Source organism: Alexandromys fortis, unplaced genomic scaffold (genome assembly GCF_014885135.2).
Source record: "Alexandromys fortis isolate MF-2015 unplaced genomic scaffold, M_Fortis_MF-2015_v1.1 scaffold_257, whole genome shotgun sequence".
NCBI classification, from domain to species: domain Eukaryota; kingdom Metazoa; phylum Chordata; class Mammalia; order Rodentia; family Cricetidae; genus Alexandromys; species Alexandromys fortis.
Genome location: NW_026068134.1, coordinates 743,849 through 761,453, shown reverse-complemented (window position 1 = coordinate 761,453; position 17,605 = coordinate 743,849). Strand labels below are relative to the sequence as shown.

The following is a 17,605-nucleotide window of genomic DNA, read 5'->3' as shown; positions in this document are numbered from 1 at the left end:
CAAAGCTGGCTTGTCTAGAGGACAGTTTCAGGCTAATCCTCCTGATAGATTTAAAAGCTTCTAAGAATCATTTTTCCTTCTGCAGTTAGGACTGTGGCTTGATGTTACTATGAGTGGCTGGCATTCTCTGGCTTACTTCACACTTATGGCCTTCGGTTTTCCTTCTTCCCTGACTTGGGGAATAGGGACAACCTAAGTGTAAATTGTTTTGTACTTTGCATTTCTCTGTGGTATTTAGGCTTCTTCTCTTTTGATTCTCAGACCTCTTCCTGTCCTCTTCATTGCTGAGTCTTCTCACTTGTAGAGCTGCATGAAGGATATTACTATCTTGGCCTTTGAATTAGTATTTCTTTTTTTTTTAACATTATACTTAAGACATCTTAACTTTTGACCAGCGTTTCTCCACCTCTGTTACTTTGGTTCAAAGTTGTCCTATGCATGTAGGATATTTGACAGCAGTGTCAATGAAGGCTTAGCTTCAATCAGTTTTACATACTTTAATGTGTTTCAATAGTGAATGGGGTTGGAGAAAAAGGGACATTTTAGGACAAAAGGCTTCTGTCCAAATTTTCTTTTAAAATGTGCTGGCCAGAGTGGCTTCCTCTATATGACAAATACCACATATTTATAGTCTTCTCTTGCTCACTATCTATGATTTAACTTAAATGTTTTAAAGGAGCTGTACTTTATATTTAGGGATGATTAATGTTCAGTTGTATGATGCTAATTGTTGAACTTGAGTCATTTCGAACAAATCACAGAACCTTTGTGTCTTAGTATTTGTACAGCACTGCCAGGAATGGAACAACATAGTCTTTTTGATAAATTCCTCTCACTAGTTTCAATTATTTGGAAAAATTATTGTAAGGCACAGATTTTTATTATAAAATATGAGTAAGCCTGATACAGTAGCTAAGGAATTTTTACAACTTTTTAGTGTAGCCTACCTCCAAAATCTTTCCTCTTTATTATAGTGTGATTACTGCTTTTCCCCTTTCAAAAGAAATCACTAGAACAGAGCACTGACACAAAACAATATTCAGAAGTTAAAATACTTTATTATAAACATTTTCAGAATATAAGCTAATTTTTTGTGAAGACTCTGAAGTTTTTAAAACTATATGTAAGATTATTATAATGTATTTCACTTTCAAACCCAGGAAATACACTGCAAGTTAGATCTAAAAAAGGATATCTAAATTGCTTCATAGAGAAAGTGAGCATAAAAATATGTGACTCAAAACTAAAACAAACCCAACCAAGAAACAGATTCCACAGTCTGTTAATCCTTCAATTTTAAAGAAATGATCTCCCAAGGAAAAATAATTCCACTATAGCAATTTGGTGAATAAAGCAGAGTCACTCTCTTATAGGGAAATTCTATCATATGTAAAAAAAATTAATAGAGCTTTTAGAAAATAGAAAAGTAATCTCCATGTTGGAAAACAAGCATAGTAAATTCTTCATGTTCACTCCATTAGAAGTTGAGACCTGTCCACACACGGAAGTGACATGAACATGAATGCATATAACCAAGCTCTTCAGGTGTTCTTTCAGTTGAGCCTCAGGAGAAGTGACTAAGGAGCTTCAAAATCCAAGGATAGACTGGTCCCAAAGCATCTCCTCCTCTGTCCTTTCTTCACCTTGTTCCTTTTTCTCCTTTCTACGCTTACGGTCCTCTTTCTTAGAGGACACATCTCGGCTTTTTCTTTCTTTTCGATTCTTAAGTTTTTCTGTACTGTCCTGCACAGCTTCTGTTTCTGACTTTGTTTTCTTTCTTTGGATGCTCCTTTGTTTGTTTAAATCCATTTCCTCTGAACTCCTTTTCCTCTGATGTTTGGGCCATTCTTCCTCCTTTTCTCTGCTCTCCTCTACATGTCTTTTCCTCTTCTGGTGCATTTGTCTATGACTGGCTTGAGGGTCAATGGTACTGTGTCCTGAGTAAAGGCGCTTGTGAACTACAGACTCTACGCTATATGAACCACAATTGTATTCTTGATGACTAAGGTTCAGGGGGACTGGTTTTTCTGAGAAGCCATCCCTGGTGAATTGACAGTAGCTCAGAGAGTCTAATCCCAGATTTCCATGAGCTGGTAACCACTGGGGTAAGCGATCTTCTGTCTGGGAACTACTGCATGATCTTGGGTAGGCATGGTTGGTTCCAGATGGGAGTCTTTGATCAAACGTCCTATACCTGGGCCTGGAATCAAACTCTTCTCTGTACTCACAGCTTCCCAAATAGTCCCCTCTCACTCTTCTGAAACACGTCTTAGGCTCTAGGCCTCTGGCTTTCTGTACTTTAATATAATCTTCAAGTTCATCTTGAAAAGAGTCATATGACTTATTTGAATGCTTCATTAGGTTGACAAAAAGGGATTCTCTGTAGAAAAGATGGGAGAAAAAACTAGATTATTTTGTTTTGAAAAATTCATTGTTCTTAGAAAGGTTAAAATAACAAAAGACCAAATTAAAACCTACTTCAACAAGTGCTAAATGTTTTGAAAATATCAAAGAGTAGTATCATGATGGTCAGATATCTCACAAACCACTCACAAATAACTTCACTATTCTTCTACACTGGGAGAAAAAAGTATAGAAAAGAGCTGACACATGGGATGTTTTCATTCAACTAAAATGTAACGCTACAGGGATGTGTGAATCACATGTCTATGGCAGTGGCCTGATCTAATTGTTAGATAATTTCTAAAGCTGTGATGACTTTGTTTCCTGTATTATTGTTTTCTGAGTAACAGAACACCAATGAAGAAACTTAATATTTAGAATCCTGCTTACTTAAATAAACATATATACTTACCTGACTACAGTACTCTAAGGCTTACTAATGAACATTTGTGATTTAGGAATGGTGGAAATGATAAATTCAGCTACAAGATAAGAACTACTCTTAGGGATAGGATATGAGGGAGGTGGAACAGAATAGAGTCCTATGGCATCCGTATAGCACTTGGATTCCCCTCTATTACTTCTGACTGGTACAAAGGCATTCTAGAATGCCTTCTGGTTTGTTCTCTCCAAGAAGAGGTTAAGTATGAGGTGGAAACAGAGGAGGAACTGGAGATGGCTACAATAAGGACAAAACTCATGAGAAACATTTCAGAGGAAACTCACACATACCAGAATTTTTGATTTTTTTTCTTGCTAGGAGGAAACAGTAACTGTTATTGATTCTCTATTTTCCCTATAAAATTAGGAGGCAGCAAGTAAAACTCCAGGTACAATCGAATATTCCTTTCCTTTAAAAAGTACAGTCCAACAATACACTCCAGAGTCACAACTAAAAATGGAAAAATGGCCTAACTTAAACCTATTTTGGTGAATTAGAAAAATTAGGTGCCATTTTAGTTTGAGAAGCATAAAAACTCTATGATAGTAACAAACATGATGAGACAAGGATATACTATTTTGATACTTCAGAAGAGTATATATACAGTCAATAAACACAGGAAAAGATGCTACAGATCATCAGATATAAAATAAACGTCAATTAAAACCACAGTGAGGGATCGCTACACATTCACTGGAATGACTGAAAGACTGACAGTGTTTGGTGAGGAGGCGGAACAACTGCAATTATGACCTCTCTGCCAGGAATGGTAAAGGGTACAATCATTCAAGAAACAGTTTGGCAGATTCCTCTTTTTTTCTTTCTGGTTTTTCAATACAGGGTTTCACTGTGTAGCCCTATCTGTCCTGGAACTAGCTCTTGTAGACCAGGTTAGCCTCCAACTCAGAGATCTGTCTGCCTCTGCCACCCGAGTGCTGGGATTAAAGGTGTGCACCACCAGCTTTTTTTTTTTTAATTCATCTGCTTCTTAACCAAGTAAGTTACATATACACTTATGCAATGACCTAGTAGTTATACCATTCAGAGACATTTACCCCAAAGTGAAGGATGTCTATATAAGATTTAAACATGAGTATTCATAGTAATTTATTTTTAATGGCCCCAGAAAGGAAGAACAGAAACAAAAAACCAAAACAACCCAAATGTAAACAAACAGTAACTAAAGGGGTAACTTGGTTAACTACCTAATGGAATAAACATTATCAGCGATAAAAAGTAGAAACAGTCCCAGTATCCATCCACTGACAACTGGACAAAGTGGATGAACCTTGGAGAGACACTATGCCAAGTAAAACAAGCTAGTCCCTAAAGATCTCAGATGACACACATGTGAGTGAAACCTTACCATTATCAGGTTGAGAACTTAATGGTGAAATTTGATCATATTCAGTCATTAACTGTGTCAGTTTTTCAGCATGAATGTTTCACAAAATGAAGTTTACAACAACCAGGAAGCTAAATCATGGAGCAGAGATTACATCTATTTTTGTCTAATACTCAACTCTCATTCATCTGAAACCAAGCACGATTTTGTCACAAAGATTAAACATTCATACCCATGCAATCAACATATATCTCTAAAGTTCATCTTTACTGTTTTGCTGTCAATCTGAAACTATTTTTACATTTATTGTGTGTGCATGTGTGTGTGTACATGTATAGAGGTCAAAGAACAATGTGCATGAATCAATCACTGTTTTGCTGTCAATCTGAAACTAATACAGTTATTGTGTGTGTGTATGTGCAGGCGCATGTGTGTACATATATAGAAGTCAAAGGACAACTTGCATGAATCAATCACTTCTCCCTACCATGTTGGTTCTGGGGATCAAACTCAGATTGTCAGGCTCCAGAGGCAATGGACCATCTTGCCAGTCACAAAAAACTTATTTTTGTTTCATTTTTGAGACAGGGTCTCTCTCTCTACATAGCCGTTAGTCCTGAAACTCACTCTGTAGACCAGGCTGGCCTCAAATTCACAAAGATTCCCCTGTCTCTGCCTCCTAAGTGCTGGGATTAAATGCCTGGTGAACATTTCTTCCTTCCTTTCTTTCTTCCTTTTTTTTTTTTTGTTTTTTGTTTTTTGTTTTTCGAGACAGGGTTTCTCTATGGTTTTGGAGCCTGTCCTGGAACTAGCTCTGTAGACCAGGCTGGTCTCGAACTCAGAGAGATCCGCCTGCCTCTGCCTCCCGAGTGCTGGGATTAAAGGCGCACGCCACCACTGCCCGGCTTGAACATTTCTTTTTTAAACCCTAAAAAATACATTTTGATAAAGAATGCATCGTACCTAATACTATCCTTCTTGCCCTCCATTTTGGTTTCTCCAGAATTACTTAGCCCTGCAGGAACTCCTCTTTCCAGTATATTAATCCCCTAGAGACCTCTTCGTGCTGACCCAGTGTCTACCTAGTTCTTTTCTATCACCTACCCATTTCAGCATTCCTTCTAATCCATTCCTTTATGACACCCATCAGCTTGCAGAACCACTCTCTACTAGGGACCCCACAATGGCCACACAAGGCTGGGATCTCAGATCAGTGCATTGCTCTGATCATTACTCTCATCAGAGAAGCTTCTTCTTGCAGTAGATGAGAATCAACACAGAGAGTAATGTGTGGACAATGTGGAGAATGACAGATTTTGAAGAACTCGGTCCTAAACAGGATGTCTTCATTAAACTCCTATCTTTAAGGTTCAGGGATCAATGTGGAACAAAATACAAAAAGAATTTAAGAGTCAGAGGTGATGGATGACTCCAAGAAAACTCCTTGGAGACAACAGCAGGATAATGCACATAAGAATTCAGATTGTGGCAGCATATACAAGATCTGCATAGGTTCAAGCCAGATGGGAGTCTCAGCACTGAAAAGGGAAAAGTGGACACAAAGTTCAATCCATGTAAAGATGGAATATACACAGAGAGTCTGGATTATGTATATTATTGTGTTTTCTTTAAAAATTTTGACTGTGAAGGGGCTAAGTATAGAGAGACATTTCATGTATGGGCTGCTAAGCTAAACCAACATATATGTATTAAAGGTATCTCAACTTCAAAATTTGGGCCTAAGGATTTGTTGCTTTGGAAAAGAGATTCTTTTGTTTCCACAGAAGGTGAGAACCTGTGGATTCCTTCCAGACTAATGTGGTTTGATTCCTTTCCAGAGCCCTTGAAAGGTTGCCATGAACAACCCCCAAAATTACTTTGTCCAACAAAAGCAAAAGCAGTTTGAAAAGAACTATGCCCAAATTCCCAAATATTGTTTATAAATGTTTGCATATATTTAAAGGGGGGTATGCTATAGAGAAGAATACTTTGCATTGGTATAGATCTTGGTTTACTGATGCAAATTTAGGTCAGTTTTGTTATATATATATATCTGCTCTGATTAAGTATTATGTTTGTGTAGTTCATTTAAAAATGTAAGCATAATTGAGAAATACAGGTTAATAGATAGTCATCTATAATAGTCAAGCTTGTAGTCATGTTAGGTTTTCTAGATATAGATATATTTTAGTCAGATAATCTTCAATACTTTAAAAGATCTACAGAACATGTCATTTAAATAACTTAGGACTTTTCATGACAATGAGACACATCTGCTCCTGGCATCACCAGTCTACTTCAAGAGGATTTGTCTGCCAAATATCTTGCAGGACAAAGAAGAAAGTGACTGACAAATTGTCAATACAGGTGGAACTGCCTTTGAAATCTCCTGTTTCATGGGAAAGTCTGCTGGATACTATGGGCCTGTCGACTGAAGATGGTTGCTGCAATGTTACAGAAGAACTTGGGTGAGCATCCATGCAGCGAGATGTCTCTGTCAATTCTAGAATTTTGGAAGTTGCTTAAAATGCATTTTCTGTTAACTTAGGCAATAGTATATCCTTCTATGGTCTTTGATGGAGTTGAAAAATAGTTATAATTATAGTTTAGTTATGATAAAAGATAAAGTAGATATAAATTTTTTTTAAGATTTTATTTATTCATTATATATATAACATTCTTCCTCTATGTATGCCGGCATGCCAGAAGAGGGCACCAGATCTCATTACAGATGGTTGTGAGCCACCATGTGGTTGCTGGGAATTGAACTCAGGACCTCTGGAAGAGCAGCCAGTGTTCTTAACCTCTGAGCCATCTCTCCAGCTACAAGTAGATATAAATATTGTAACTATAATTATTGCTTGATACCTGTCTTGTTATATGTAATTTTACTATTTTGAAGTTAAAATCTTCCTTTTTATTTAAACAGAAAGGGGAAATGATGTGGGAAGTCCTTCTGTCTATGTGTTGCTTTTATTGGTTAATGAATAAATGTGTTTCAGCCAGTGGCTTAGCAGAATAGGGCAAGGCAGAAGTTCCAAGCAGATAGAGAAGGAGAGAGTAGGTGGAGTCAGGGAGAAACCATGTAGCAGCCTGCAGGAGACAGAGGCACCAAAACCTTGCTGGTAAGCCACAGTTACGTGGTAATACACAGATTAATAGAAATGAGTTAATTTAAGATATAAGAGTAAGCCAGAAATATGCTTAAGCTATTGGTCAAACATTATTGCAATCAATACAGATTTCCATGTGATTATTTTGGGAGTCTGAGCGGCCAGGAAACGAACAAGCAGCCTCCCTCAATAGTTCCACTCCAAAAAGGTATTTTTTTATTTTATTTTTTAAAATTTATTTATTATGTATACAGTGTTCTGCCTGCATGCCCCAGAAGAGGGCACCAGATCTCATTATAGATGGTTGTAAGCCACCATGTGGTTGCTGGGAATTGAACTCAGGACCTCTGGAAGAGAACAGTTAGTGCTCTTAACCACTGAGCCATCTCTCCAGCCCCCTAAAAAGCTATTTAAATTAATACCTGCTTGGAAAGGGAAAATTAGTTTTTGCCAATGGAGTGTCACTAGGTACAGCAACCACACTCCAGGGCAGTTTCCAGGTTTCCAGGTCTAGGAGTACTTACTTGGCCAACACAAAAAAGTCCTTTTTTTTTTTTTTTTGGTCTTACTTACTTCTTTCTCCCTTTCCTTTTGTGTGTGTGAGGGAGAGACAGAGGGAGGAAGACAGGAAGGGAGAGGGAGGAAGGGGGGAGAGAGGAAGGGGGAGAGAGAGGGAGGAAGGGAGGGGGAGAGAGAAGGAGAGAGAGAGAGAACATGAAGTTGACAGGAAGGTAGGGAAGATTTGGAAGAGGTTAGGGGAAGGGAAAAACATGGTCAAATATAGTGTACTAAACATTTTAAATGCATTACCACAATGGTGAGATGGCTCAGTACTTGCTACCAAGCCTAAGGATCCAAGTTTGGTAACTCATTTGGTAGGAGAGAACTGACTGATTCCTGTTGAGTTCAATTCTCTCTAACCTCCACATATTCACACACCCCACATTATGTATGATATTGGCTCAGTCTGTATGTTTGTCATAGAACTACAAAGACCTAAGAGTTCAAACCCAAAGAACGGATGCAAAGGCAAGTACATTAGCATGTGCCCATAATTTATGAATCCAAAATTTTATTACTATATTAAGAGTTTTAACTGACTCAGAATGTCTAGCATTAAGAAAACAACAATAAATTCTATCAAGGACTTTGGGGGGTATGCATTGCTGGTAGAAATATAAACTTGACCAGACATTATGGAAATGTGTATGAAGGATCTTCAAAAACCAAAACAAAATCAAAAACCAAAACAAAATTAGAACTACTGTATAACCCAGCTTTCCCACTTTTGGGTCTATACCTCTACGACTCAAGTCAAAAGCACTATTAGCAATGATTAGATTACAGACTCAAGTTGCCCATCAACAGATAGGTAAAGAAAATGTGATATATATTGCACAACAGAATGTTACACAGCCATAAAGAAGAATGAAATGCTGTTTGCTAGAAAACAGATGCAAACTAGATATCATCATACTAAGTGAAATAAGCTAGGTTCCTGAGCAAATATAGTTTCTCTTATTCATAGATTCTAGAGAGTACATTTAAAGGCACACATACACATACTTTTTAAGAATATACATTTTTCTGTCTATTATTAGGCAAAATACAGCCATATGAATAATTAATAACTTCAGGTTAAAAAAAAGCTCAAGTGCTGCACAGGGCTACAAGACTAGCCCTCCTGCTGCTGGGATGACCATGGTTGGATTTTAGTCATCACAGAACATGAAGAAGTGAGCTGGTGACTCGATGAAGATGTCCTAACAGCCTTGCACTGTTGACCTCCAAACTCTTGGAAGAGAGGATCTAACAGGAAATAATCTCTCAATGAGTTTAAAACTGTCCACATAGTAGTAACTAAAATGTTGTTACAGAAAAAAACAAGAAATTAATATTTATGACTATAATCATAAATGATTTTTCTTGAGCTTATATTTATCTACATTGAGTATTAACTTACAATCTTATAAAAGCTAATTTAGAAATTTTAACAAGGCACAAAGAATTAACAAAAGTTAAAAGAATTAAAAACATTTTCAACACAATTTGAATGTTAACTTTGATTACCTGATATTTTTCTAGAGAATTATAATAAACACAGTTGGATGCCTGCTTTTACTTAATTCTCACAAATATGGCAAACAGGGCTTTTTGCAGGCTTAAGAAACAGAGTCAAAGTGACTCACCCAACAATTAATGGCAAAATTGAGACCTGAATCCAAGTCCCCTCAACCCAAAGCCAAGAAATAACTATAATCTTTAATAACATTATTCTCAACCACATACTGAACTAGGAAGTAGTTTCAGACAAGACTACCAATGGATAAAACCAGATGAGGTGGTTGGCAAGATGGTTCAGTAAAGGGCAGTTATGGCCAAGCCCAGTCAGTCACCTATTATCTGTTCCCTGGGAACAAGAAAGATGAAAACTAACTTCAAGTTGTCCCTGGCCTCCCCTCAATGCTGTGGCAGGTATTCACCCACAAACGAAATAATTTGTGTATGTGGGAACCACTTAGATGAGGTCTTTAAAAACAGCACAACTGATTTTTCATTAAAATAATGGACCTAGTACTCTTGCATCCAAAATACCAAGTTAGAGAGACCAAATGTATCCAGGTCTCTGAATGTTAAGAAGCCAGCGTAGGAAAAGACTACTCTACACAGATAGTGTTTAATGGAAACTCCTCCCCAGGACACCATTATATAGACAAGATAAGAATGAAGCCACACCATATAAAGAACACTGGACAGGGACTCAGACTTCATGGACAGCAGTGGTTCTCAACCTTCCTAATGCTTCGATCCTTTAACACAGTTCCTCATGGTGACCCTCAACATAAAATTATTTTCATTGCTACTTCTTAACCATAACTTAGCTACTGTTGTGAATCATATGTAAATTTATCTGTGTTTTCTGATGGTCCTAGGTGACCCCTGTGAAAGGGTCGTTTGAACCCCCAAAGGGATCTTGACCCACAGGTTGAGAACCACTGATGTACAGGCATAGCTCACCTATGACTAGCTGAGAGTCACAACTCACTGGGTCAGTATCTTCATCTATGACTGAGAGGCAAGCCCCACTCAACAGTTCACAGCTCTCAGTTCCTGTGATTTGAAGCCTCTATTTAAAAGGCTGTCAAAGGTAAGACTACTGTCTCTCAACTTTACTGTAGTGGAAACCACTGATGAGGTGGACACAGAAGAGGTGTGTGTGTGGGGGGGTAAGCTTCAGTTAGAAAGACCCGAGTTAAAACTCTAATTATCCAAATATGTCAGCACATTACTTCTTTTCCGGGTCAGTGTCTTCATCCATCGAAAGAACAATAACATCTACCATGTAGGGTTCTTAAAAGGATCAAGTAAGATGGCACAGATGAGGTTTATCTGCTACTTTTAAAAGCTTCCAAAAGATTGTCTATTTCTAACCTATCTCAAATGGAAAATCTTTGCTTGTTCAAATAACAGCACCACTCCACAGATGTCCTTTTTAAAAACCTGTCTGCATTCATTCCTGGTATCTACGGAGAAAATAATGGAAGGCAAAAACACTGGAGGAAGCTGTGTTTTCAATCTCCAGTTAGCAATATCATTTCATATATCATTTCAAATTTTAATTTCTCAACTGCTTACAAGGTTATAGTAAAGCTTTTTGCTCATGTCAGTTTTAACATGAAAACATTAAGCAAGCCTAATTTTTAATATGCTAATTTTCTTTCAAACCTTAAAAAATTACATTTGTTTATTGTGTGTGTCTGCATATGCTGGGTGTACAGGCTAGAGCAGATGTATGAAAGACAGGGTATAACTAATTAGAGTTGGTTCTTTCTCCTTCCACCAGACTTAAAAGGTGCAAATCTTTATCCACTGAGCCATCTCTCAGAACTCATGGCCTCAAATTTGCAATCCTCCTTGCTTCAGCTGTAATTACAGTATGTGCTATCACACCTGGATGTAACATTCTCCTGTGGTTCAGGAAATATCACTCTAAATGCCAAGTCCCTGGAAACCAATGACTAGGCCCCATGGAAGCATTCTGGGGCACAATATTGAAATATGGACTAAGATTGAACCTGGACACTTTTTGGTAGCAAATAATCTCAAGAAATGAAGTCAGTTTTATGAGTCACTGATTCTAACCTAGGTAAGCCCTCCATATACCTGTGTTCCAAAATTTTTTTGATTCAATTATTGGTTAAAAAAAAAAACCCAACATGTTTATAGAGAGGGAAACTTATTTTCCTTGTCATCATTCTCTAAACAATACAGTTTAACAACTATTTACATAATATTTACACTGCACTGGGTCACTGAGAGTTCCAAGTAATCTAGAGATGCCTCAAGTATAAAGGCTACATACAACTACACTAATTCAGATTTGAACATTTTTATATTTTGTTACAAGAGGTAGGAGTTGTGGAATCAATTCCCTGCAGATAATTAAATATGATGGTATACCACTAATGTTCTATGACAATCACAGGGAGGAACCACAAACCATCTTCACCTGTGGCAGGCAACCCCTACAGTTGGTATAAATGTGATCATATAAATTCCATCAAACCCCAAGACCATACAAACTCCTCAAAGCTAGTTATGTTACATACTAACTTTTAGGACTTGTGCTAACTATTCCTTCTTCATAATAAATCTTGCCTCACTTTATTTACATTGTCTACAGTTCAATCTAAAGCACCTAACAGTTGAAATGTAGTTTACAGACGCTTATTAGTTTATGAGCAGGACTTTGCTACAGTTTGACAATACATCCCCCAAAACCCATGATGGAAACTTTATCCCCAGTACAGTGTTAGATGAAGCCTAATGAGAAGTATTTAGGTCATGGGGTTATCACCTTAAGATTGGATTAAAGCCAGTTTTAAGACCTGGAAGTTGCAAGTTTGATTTTTCCCCACACATATACTCCAACCTTCCTCCATGAACGTGGCTTTCACCAGAGGCTGTTTGGTATATTAAAACAGAAATCACCATCCTATAAAACTGAGAAACCTTTTTAAATAAAATAGTGTAGTATTCAGTTATATCGACATAAGACAGACTGAAGACAAATGCCAATTACTTAGCACCAAAATTGCACTTTATATACAAGCATTTATTTTTGGTGTTTGAGACATAGTCTCATCATTTAGCCCTTGAGAACATGTAACTATTCAGGACAGGCTAGCCTTAAACTTGAGAACTTCCTATCTTTGCCTCCTGAATATTAGGATTACGGGTTATATGCTAAAATGCCTGCCTTTTATATAGCTACTTAAATTGGGAAAGTGGTGTTATGAAGAAATGTCTATGGTGTATTAAAAGAAAAATGTATAACTTCCATTTTTTTTGTTGCTCTTCTTTTTGTTTTTTGAAACAGCATTTCTCTCTGTAGCTTTGGAGCCTGTCCTGGAACTCACTCTGTAGTTCACTCTGGTCTCGAACGCAGAGATCCACCTGCTTCTGCCTCCCAAGTGCGTCCTGCTACCTGCATCTGAGAAAAGCCCTATTTGCTTTTTTTGCTGGGAGGAAACTCATCTTTAAAATAGCCTTTTAAGATGCCCTGGGCCAAAGATTACTAATAGTAAACATGGCCCATATCTAGGAGACATAGCACCCTGAAGAACGCCATAAAACCTATATAATTTCCTAGGGTACATGGATATATTCTCAACTTACCATGTGAAATGACCCAGTGAATCTCACTTAGAAACTACCCATTATTTTGAGCCAGAGATAGAAGTTTGAAACATCTTTCACTTCCCAGACCTTACTTTATTTCATTTGGGTTTCTAGATGTACTTATCATTGAATAATTACACATTCTTAGTTCTGTGTAATCCTGCTGACTCGCGGCCGTCTGATTTGGTTCAGTCTTATATGTTAGTTATATTTTATTGAAAATAACTGGGAAAGCATATCTTGAAGGGGTTTGTTACATGTATCTGTACTACAGTGTTAACTTTTGCAAAAATGAAAAACTCTGTATTTATGCTGGTTATCAAACTAAGCCTGACTTCGGCACCAGTATGCAGATTTAAAAGGTTAGCTTTAAAATGTGTGCTCAAAGAACTGTTAAGTCAGAAATATACTTCAATATACTGACTTGCAATTATAGTTGTTTAAAATTATGTAGTTTAGCTACATTTGACTGTAAAGTCAGTAAGGTAAAAAGGTTAAATAATGTAGTTTCCACAACTTCTCTTGACTCCAAATTAGTGCACACAAACTGACCATAATGATACTGACTCTTCTTGGGACAGGATCTCACTGTGTTCAGGTCAGCCCCAAACTCCTCAACTCGTGAGTCTACTCATCAACTTCCTGCTAAAAAGTTTTACTAGTCCTATTTTGAAAGTAAGCATGGAACTGTAATGACTGGAAGTAGAATTCTTTTGTCATTTCTGGAGCGCCTTCCTACCATGGCCTTAAACACAGATACATACAGTATTCCAAGCATCACCTTACTTTTTTGTCTTCCAGCAAAAGTGGAAATTTGAAGTTTGTTTTAATAACTATTCAAATATTTTCTTCTAAAACAGGGTCTCACAGTGCAGTCCAGGCCAGCCTTGGACTCCTGAGTCTCCAGCCTCAGTCTTTGAACACTGGAATTACAGGCATGCCCAGTTCAACTTTTTTAGGGGGTGGGAGGTGGACAGGACAATCTATGTAGACCACACAGGCTCAAAACTCAAGAAATCTGTTTGAACACCCCTGTCTCTCAACTGTTGGGATTAAAAGTGTGAAACACCATACCTGGCTTTAGCATACCTTTTATAACTATCAAAAATAAAATATATTGAGTCCTAAACCAGGGAAGGGTGGTACATTCCTATAATCTCAACACTAGCAAGGTGAGAGGACTGGAAAGGAGTTCCGAAGGCAGTTACCCTAACAGTAACTAGGCAACTTTTTAAACTATTGTATCTTTGTTTTCTCAAATCTGATTTTGATCTTAACTCAGAGATTTTTTTGAATGTCATCAAATGGCCATTAAGAGTCCTAACTTCCATGTTCTATGACTACTGTCCCAGCACACAGCCACACCATGGAATACAATTAAGACTGCTAAAAACAAGTCCAAAACTGTAAATCACAGGCCTTCAGAGTTTGGTTAGTGTAGGGTTCCTCAGCCTTAACAATACTGATGTTCTAGTAGAATAATGGTTGTATATGTGGGGGCTGTCTCGTGTATTTTAGAATGTTTGCGGCATCTCTGTCCTATACCAAATAGATTACCTATAGCATTTGCTTACCATGTTCTTCTGTTCAGTGGCAACAAGCAACAATGTCTCTAGACATTGCCAAATGAATGAATGATGGGGAGCTTGGGACAGATACATTATTGGTTGAGAACCACTGGGCTAGTCCAATTAAAGTACCCCACTCAGATGACCTAACCCAAAACCATAAAGTACAGGACTTTTTCAGGGTCATATACTTGCAGAGAAACTAGCAATAAAACCTATTCTTGGTGAAGACTCCCATCTCACTAAGTCTCTCTTTTTTTTTTAATTACCTATAAATAGTACAGAGGTTACTGATAAACAGATTATCACTTAGTCTTTTGCACATATTAGAAAGTAGATGTGGAAACCAGTGGGAAAGTTGTTTTTCCATGAATAGTTGATTCTGAATCATCATAGACCTTAGAGCTAAAAAGAACTACAGTGTTGACACCAATATGCCCAGACATATTGGTGACATATTGGTGACAGGCAGGCCGTTTTAAAGGCAAAATAAATAATTTGTGGCCAGGTAGTGGTGGCACATGCCTTTAATCCCAGCACTCAGGAGGCAGAGGTAGACAGACCTCTGTGAGTTCAAGGCCAGCCTCCTGTACAAAGTGAATTCCAGGACAGTCAGAGCTATGCACCAAGAAACACTGTCTCAAAAAACAAAGAAACAAAGAAAAAAAATCTCAGGATATTCTAGACTGAGTAAAGAAACTTACTTTATTCTAACAAATTTCCAGTAATGGTTAATTGAAGTGTTTATAAAAATGTTTCAATGATACTATTACTTTACTTCTGTGTCATTTTCCCAGAGTGAATTGTGTTTAAAAAGGGGGGGGGGCATAAAATACTGATAACAGCCAAACAATGGGTTGCCTGCCTTTAATCCCAGCACTTGGGAGGGAGAGACAGGTGGAGCTCCGTGAGTTTGAGGCCAGCCTGGTCTACTAAGAGCTAGTTCCGGGACAAGCACCAAAGCTATAGAGAAACCTTGTCTCAAAAAAAAAAAAAAAAAAAAAAAAAGTTACTTTAGTTTTATGTTTAGAGATGTTCTAGAAAATAGTACCTAAATTACCCTGCAATATTCTGGCTTCTGTTGTCTTTCATGTTGAAGACAAGGAACAATAAAAGGCAACACGGCAAGTACTAAAAATGTTGTTTCTGGGTGTTTTACCGAAATCTTATGCATTGGGGGACCAAGTGCCACGATATAAAACTATTTCCAAAACTGCTTTAATAGTTCTTTCACAGGCGCAGGCTGTCTGGGATAGCCAACAGATTTCTGTATTTTGGTAAATGTGTTGGTGAGACTATCAAAACTCTCCAGCCCTCTATCCATATAAAGCGACTTGACCACTATTTCCCACGGCCCCTAGTAGCTGACAAAGCTCTGGCTGTCAAGTTCCCTGTTTATTTTAGCCCTCACCTGATGACAGGTGTCTGGACTCTGTGTTTGTGGTGCTCAGGGCCTCAGGTATGTTAGACAGGAGTTCTACCTTCTACCCATAGTAGAGATTACTCATTTAAAGTTATTTACTTTAAAATGCTTACAATTCGACCTCCCTACCCTTTCTTCCCTGAGGTAGCGTCTCACTATGTAGCTTCGGCTGGCCAGGAACACTTAGGTTGCTCAGAATGGCCTTTGCCTCTTCCAGTGCCAGGGATTAAAGGCGTGCAGCACCGCACCCAAAGGCTCTTTCCTGTCATTTTAAGCTTATTTCCCACAACTCAGCAGTGTCTGTTTCAAAGACTACAAAACTCACTTCTCTGAGGTGTAATTAGGAGGGCAGAGGCACCTTCCCAGTGTCTGTGGGAGGATAGGCACCCGACTTCCCTAAGTCCCAGATGGCAGCAGTGACTAAGCCTTTGCAGTCAGTCTGCCTACTTCAGCTCGGCCTTCTCTCCTTACCCAGTTCCTTTTTAAAAGGCCCAAGTCAGCCCTGAGCAGCTGACAACACAGCTCGGCTCCGCCACTGGGCAGAGGTCTGGAGCCAAGCACTGGTTCTCGCCACCCTCACGCTGGTCCGCACACACTAAAGCTCCAACCGCGTCAGGGTACGTTGGTGCGTCTTTTTAAAGTCGTCTTCCAGGGTCTCGGGAGCCTAGAAAAGTTTCAGGGTGATCCCCTCCACCTCACCTCGCCACTTCCTGGAGCAAACGTCCAGCCAGGAAGCCCCCACGCTCCCTTCCGGAGGCCCCTACTTCCCTACCACCTGTCCCTAAGTGGCCTGCCATGAAGTGTCCTCTCCGCAGCCACCGACCCGAGGCTGCCCTCGGGGGCGGGGGTGTCGCCTGAAGACGGGGCGTCCTCACGGACCCCCACTGCCCTCGGCCGGGCCGCCTCTACCCCCGGCCCCCTCGGACCTCGGCTTGCTCGCCAGGCGGCGGCGTCGCTCGGCCATGGCGCGGCGGGTGCCGAGGGGTCCCGAGGAGAGAGGCGCTCCGAGGGCCGCCGGGCCGCGCCCGGGTCGTCGGCCATGTCGCAGGCGGGGCCCCCGCTCGGCCCTCACCGGGCCGCGGGAGTGGAGGGCTGAAGCTCGGGCCGCCCCCGCCGCCGGGCGGGAACTCACCTTCTCTGAGGGTAGGGGCGAGCGTCTACAACTACTGTCCCCCTCCCCGCCAACAACGCCGGCCGGGGGTCAGAGGCTGCGGTGGAGGTGGCGGAGAGGCAGAAACGCCGCTGCCACCGCCGCCGCCTCCGCCGCAGAGCAGGCGGGGTGGGGGGGAGGAGGCGGAGACCTAACTTCCTGAGGGGAAGTCGCCGCCACCACCCGCGGCTGACTGGACGACGCCGGCGCCATGGCGGCGGGGCGCGAGGACGCGCGTGCGCAGCAGGGGGCCCCGCGCGCCGGCCACTTCTCAGCCCCGCCCTCCATGTCCGCCCCTCCCCTTCCCGCCATTTCGGACTAACCGGCTCTCGGTGTCCTTCCTTCTTGCCAAAGTGTGTCAGGAAGCGTTTGGGTCATCGGCAACGTATCTACAAAACGCACACAGTCCCTGCTCGTGATACAGTGCCAGCATAGCCCGTACATTCCTTCTTCCCCTCTCAGGTTATGCTTGTAAGTAC

At 40.0% G+C, this 17,605-nt stretch overlaps 1 protein-coding gene across 1 annotated transcript; it reads right to left on the bottom strand.

The window, feature by feature from the left end:
- Positions 1–1,038: 1,038 nt before the first annotated feature.
- Positions 1,039–17,273, bottom strand: Krcc1 (lysine rich coiled-coil 1). Its single transcript, XM_050126440.1, has 2 exons — positions 17,109–17,273; positions 1,039–2,380 (listed from the first exon to the last, which is right to left on the bottom strand). Exon 2 carries the CDS (start codon positions 2,356–2,358, stop codon positions 1,588–1,590), a length of 771 nt encoding a protein of 256 aa, XP_049982397.1. The 5' UTR covers positions 2,359–2,380; positions 17,109–17,273; the 3' UTR covers positions 1,039–1,587.
- Positions 17,274–17,605: the final 332 nt, after the last annotated feature.

What these genes read in the sequence shown, in the direction of transcription:
- Krcc1 (XM_050126440.1), bottom strand. Translation starts at nt 2,358, where the DNA reads ATGAAGCATTCAAATAAGTCATATGACTCTTTTCAAGATGAACTTGAA.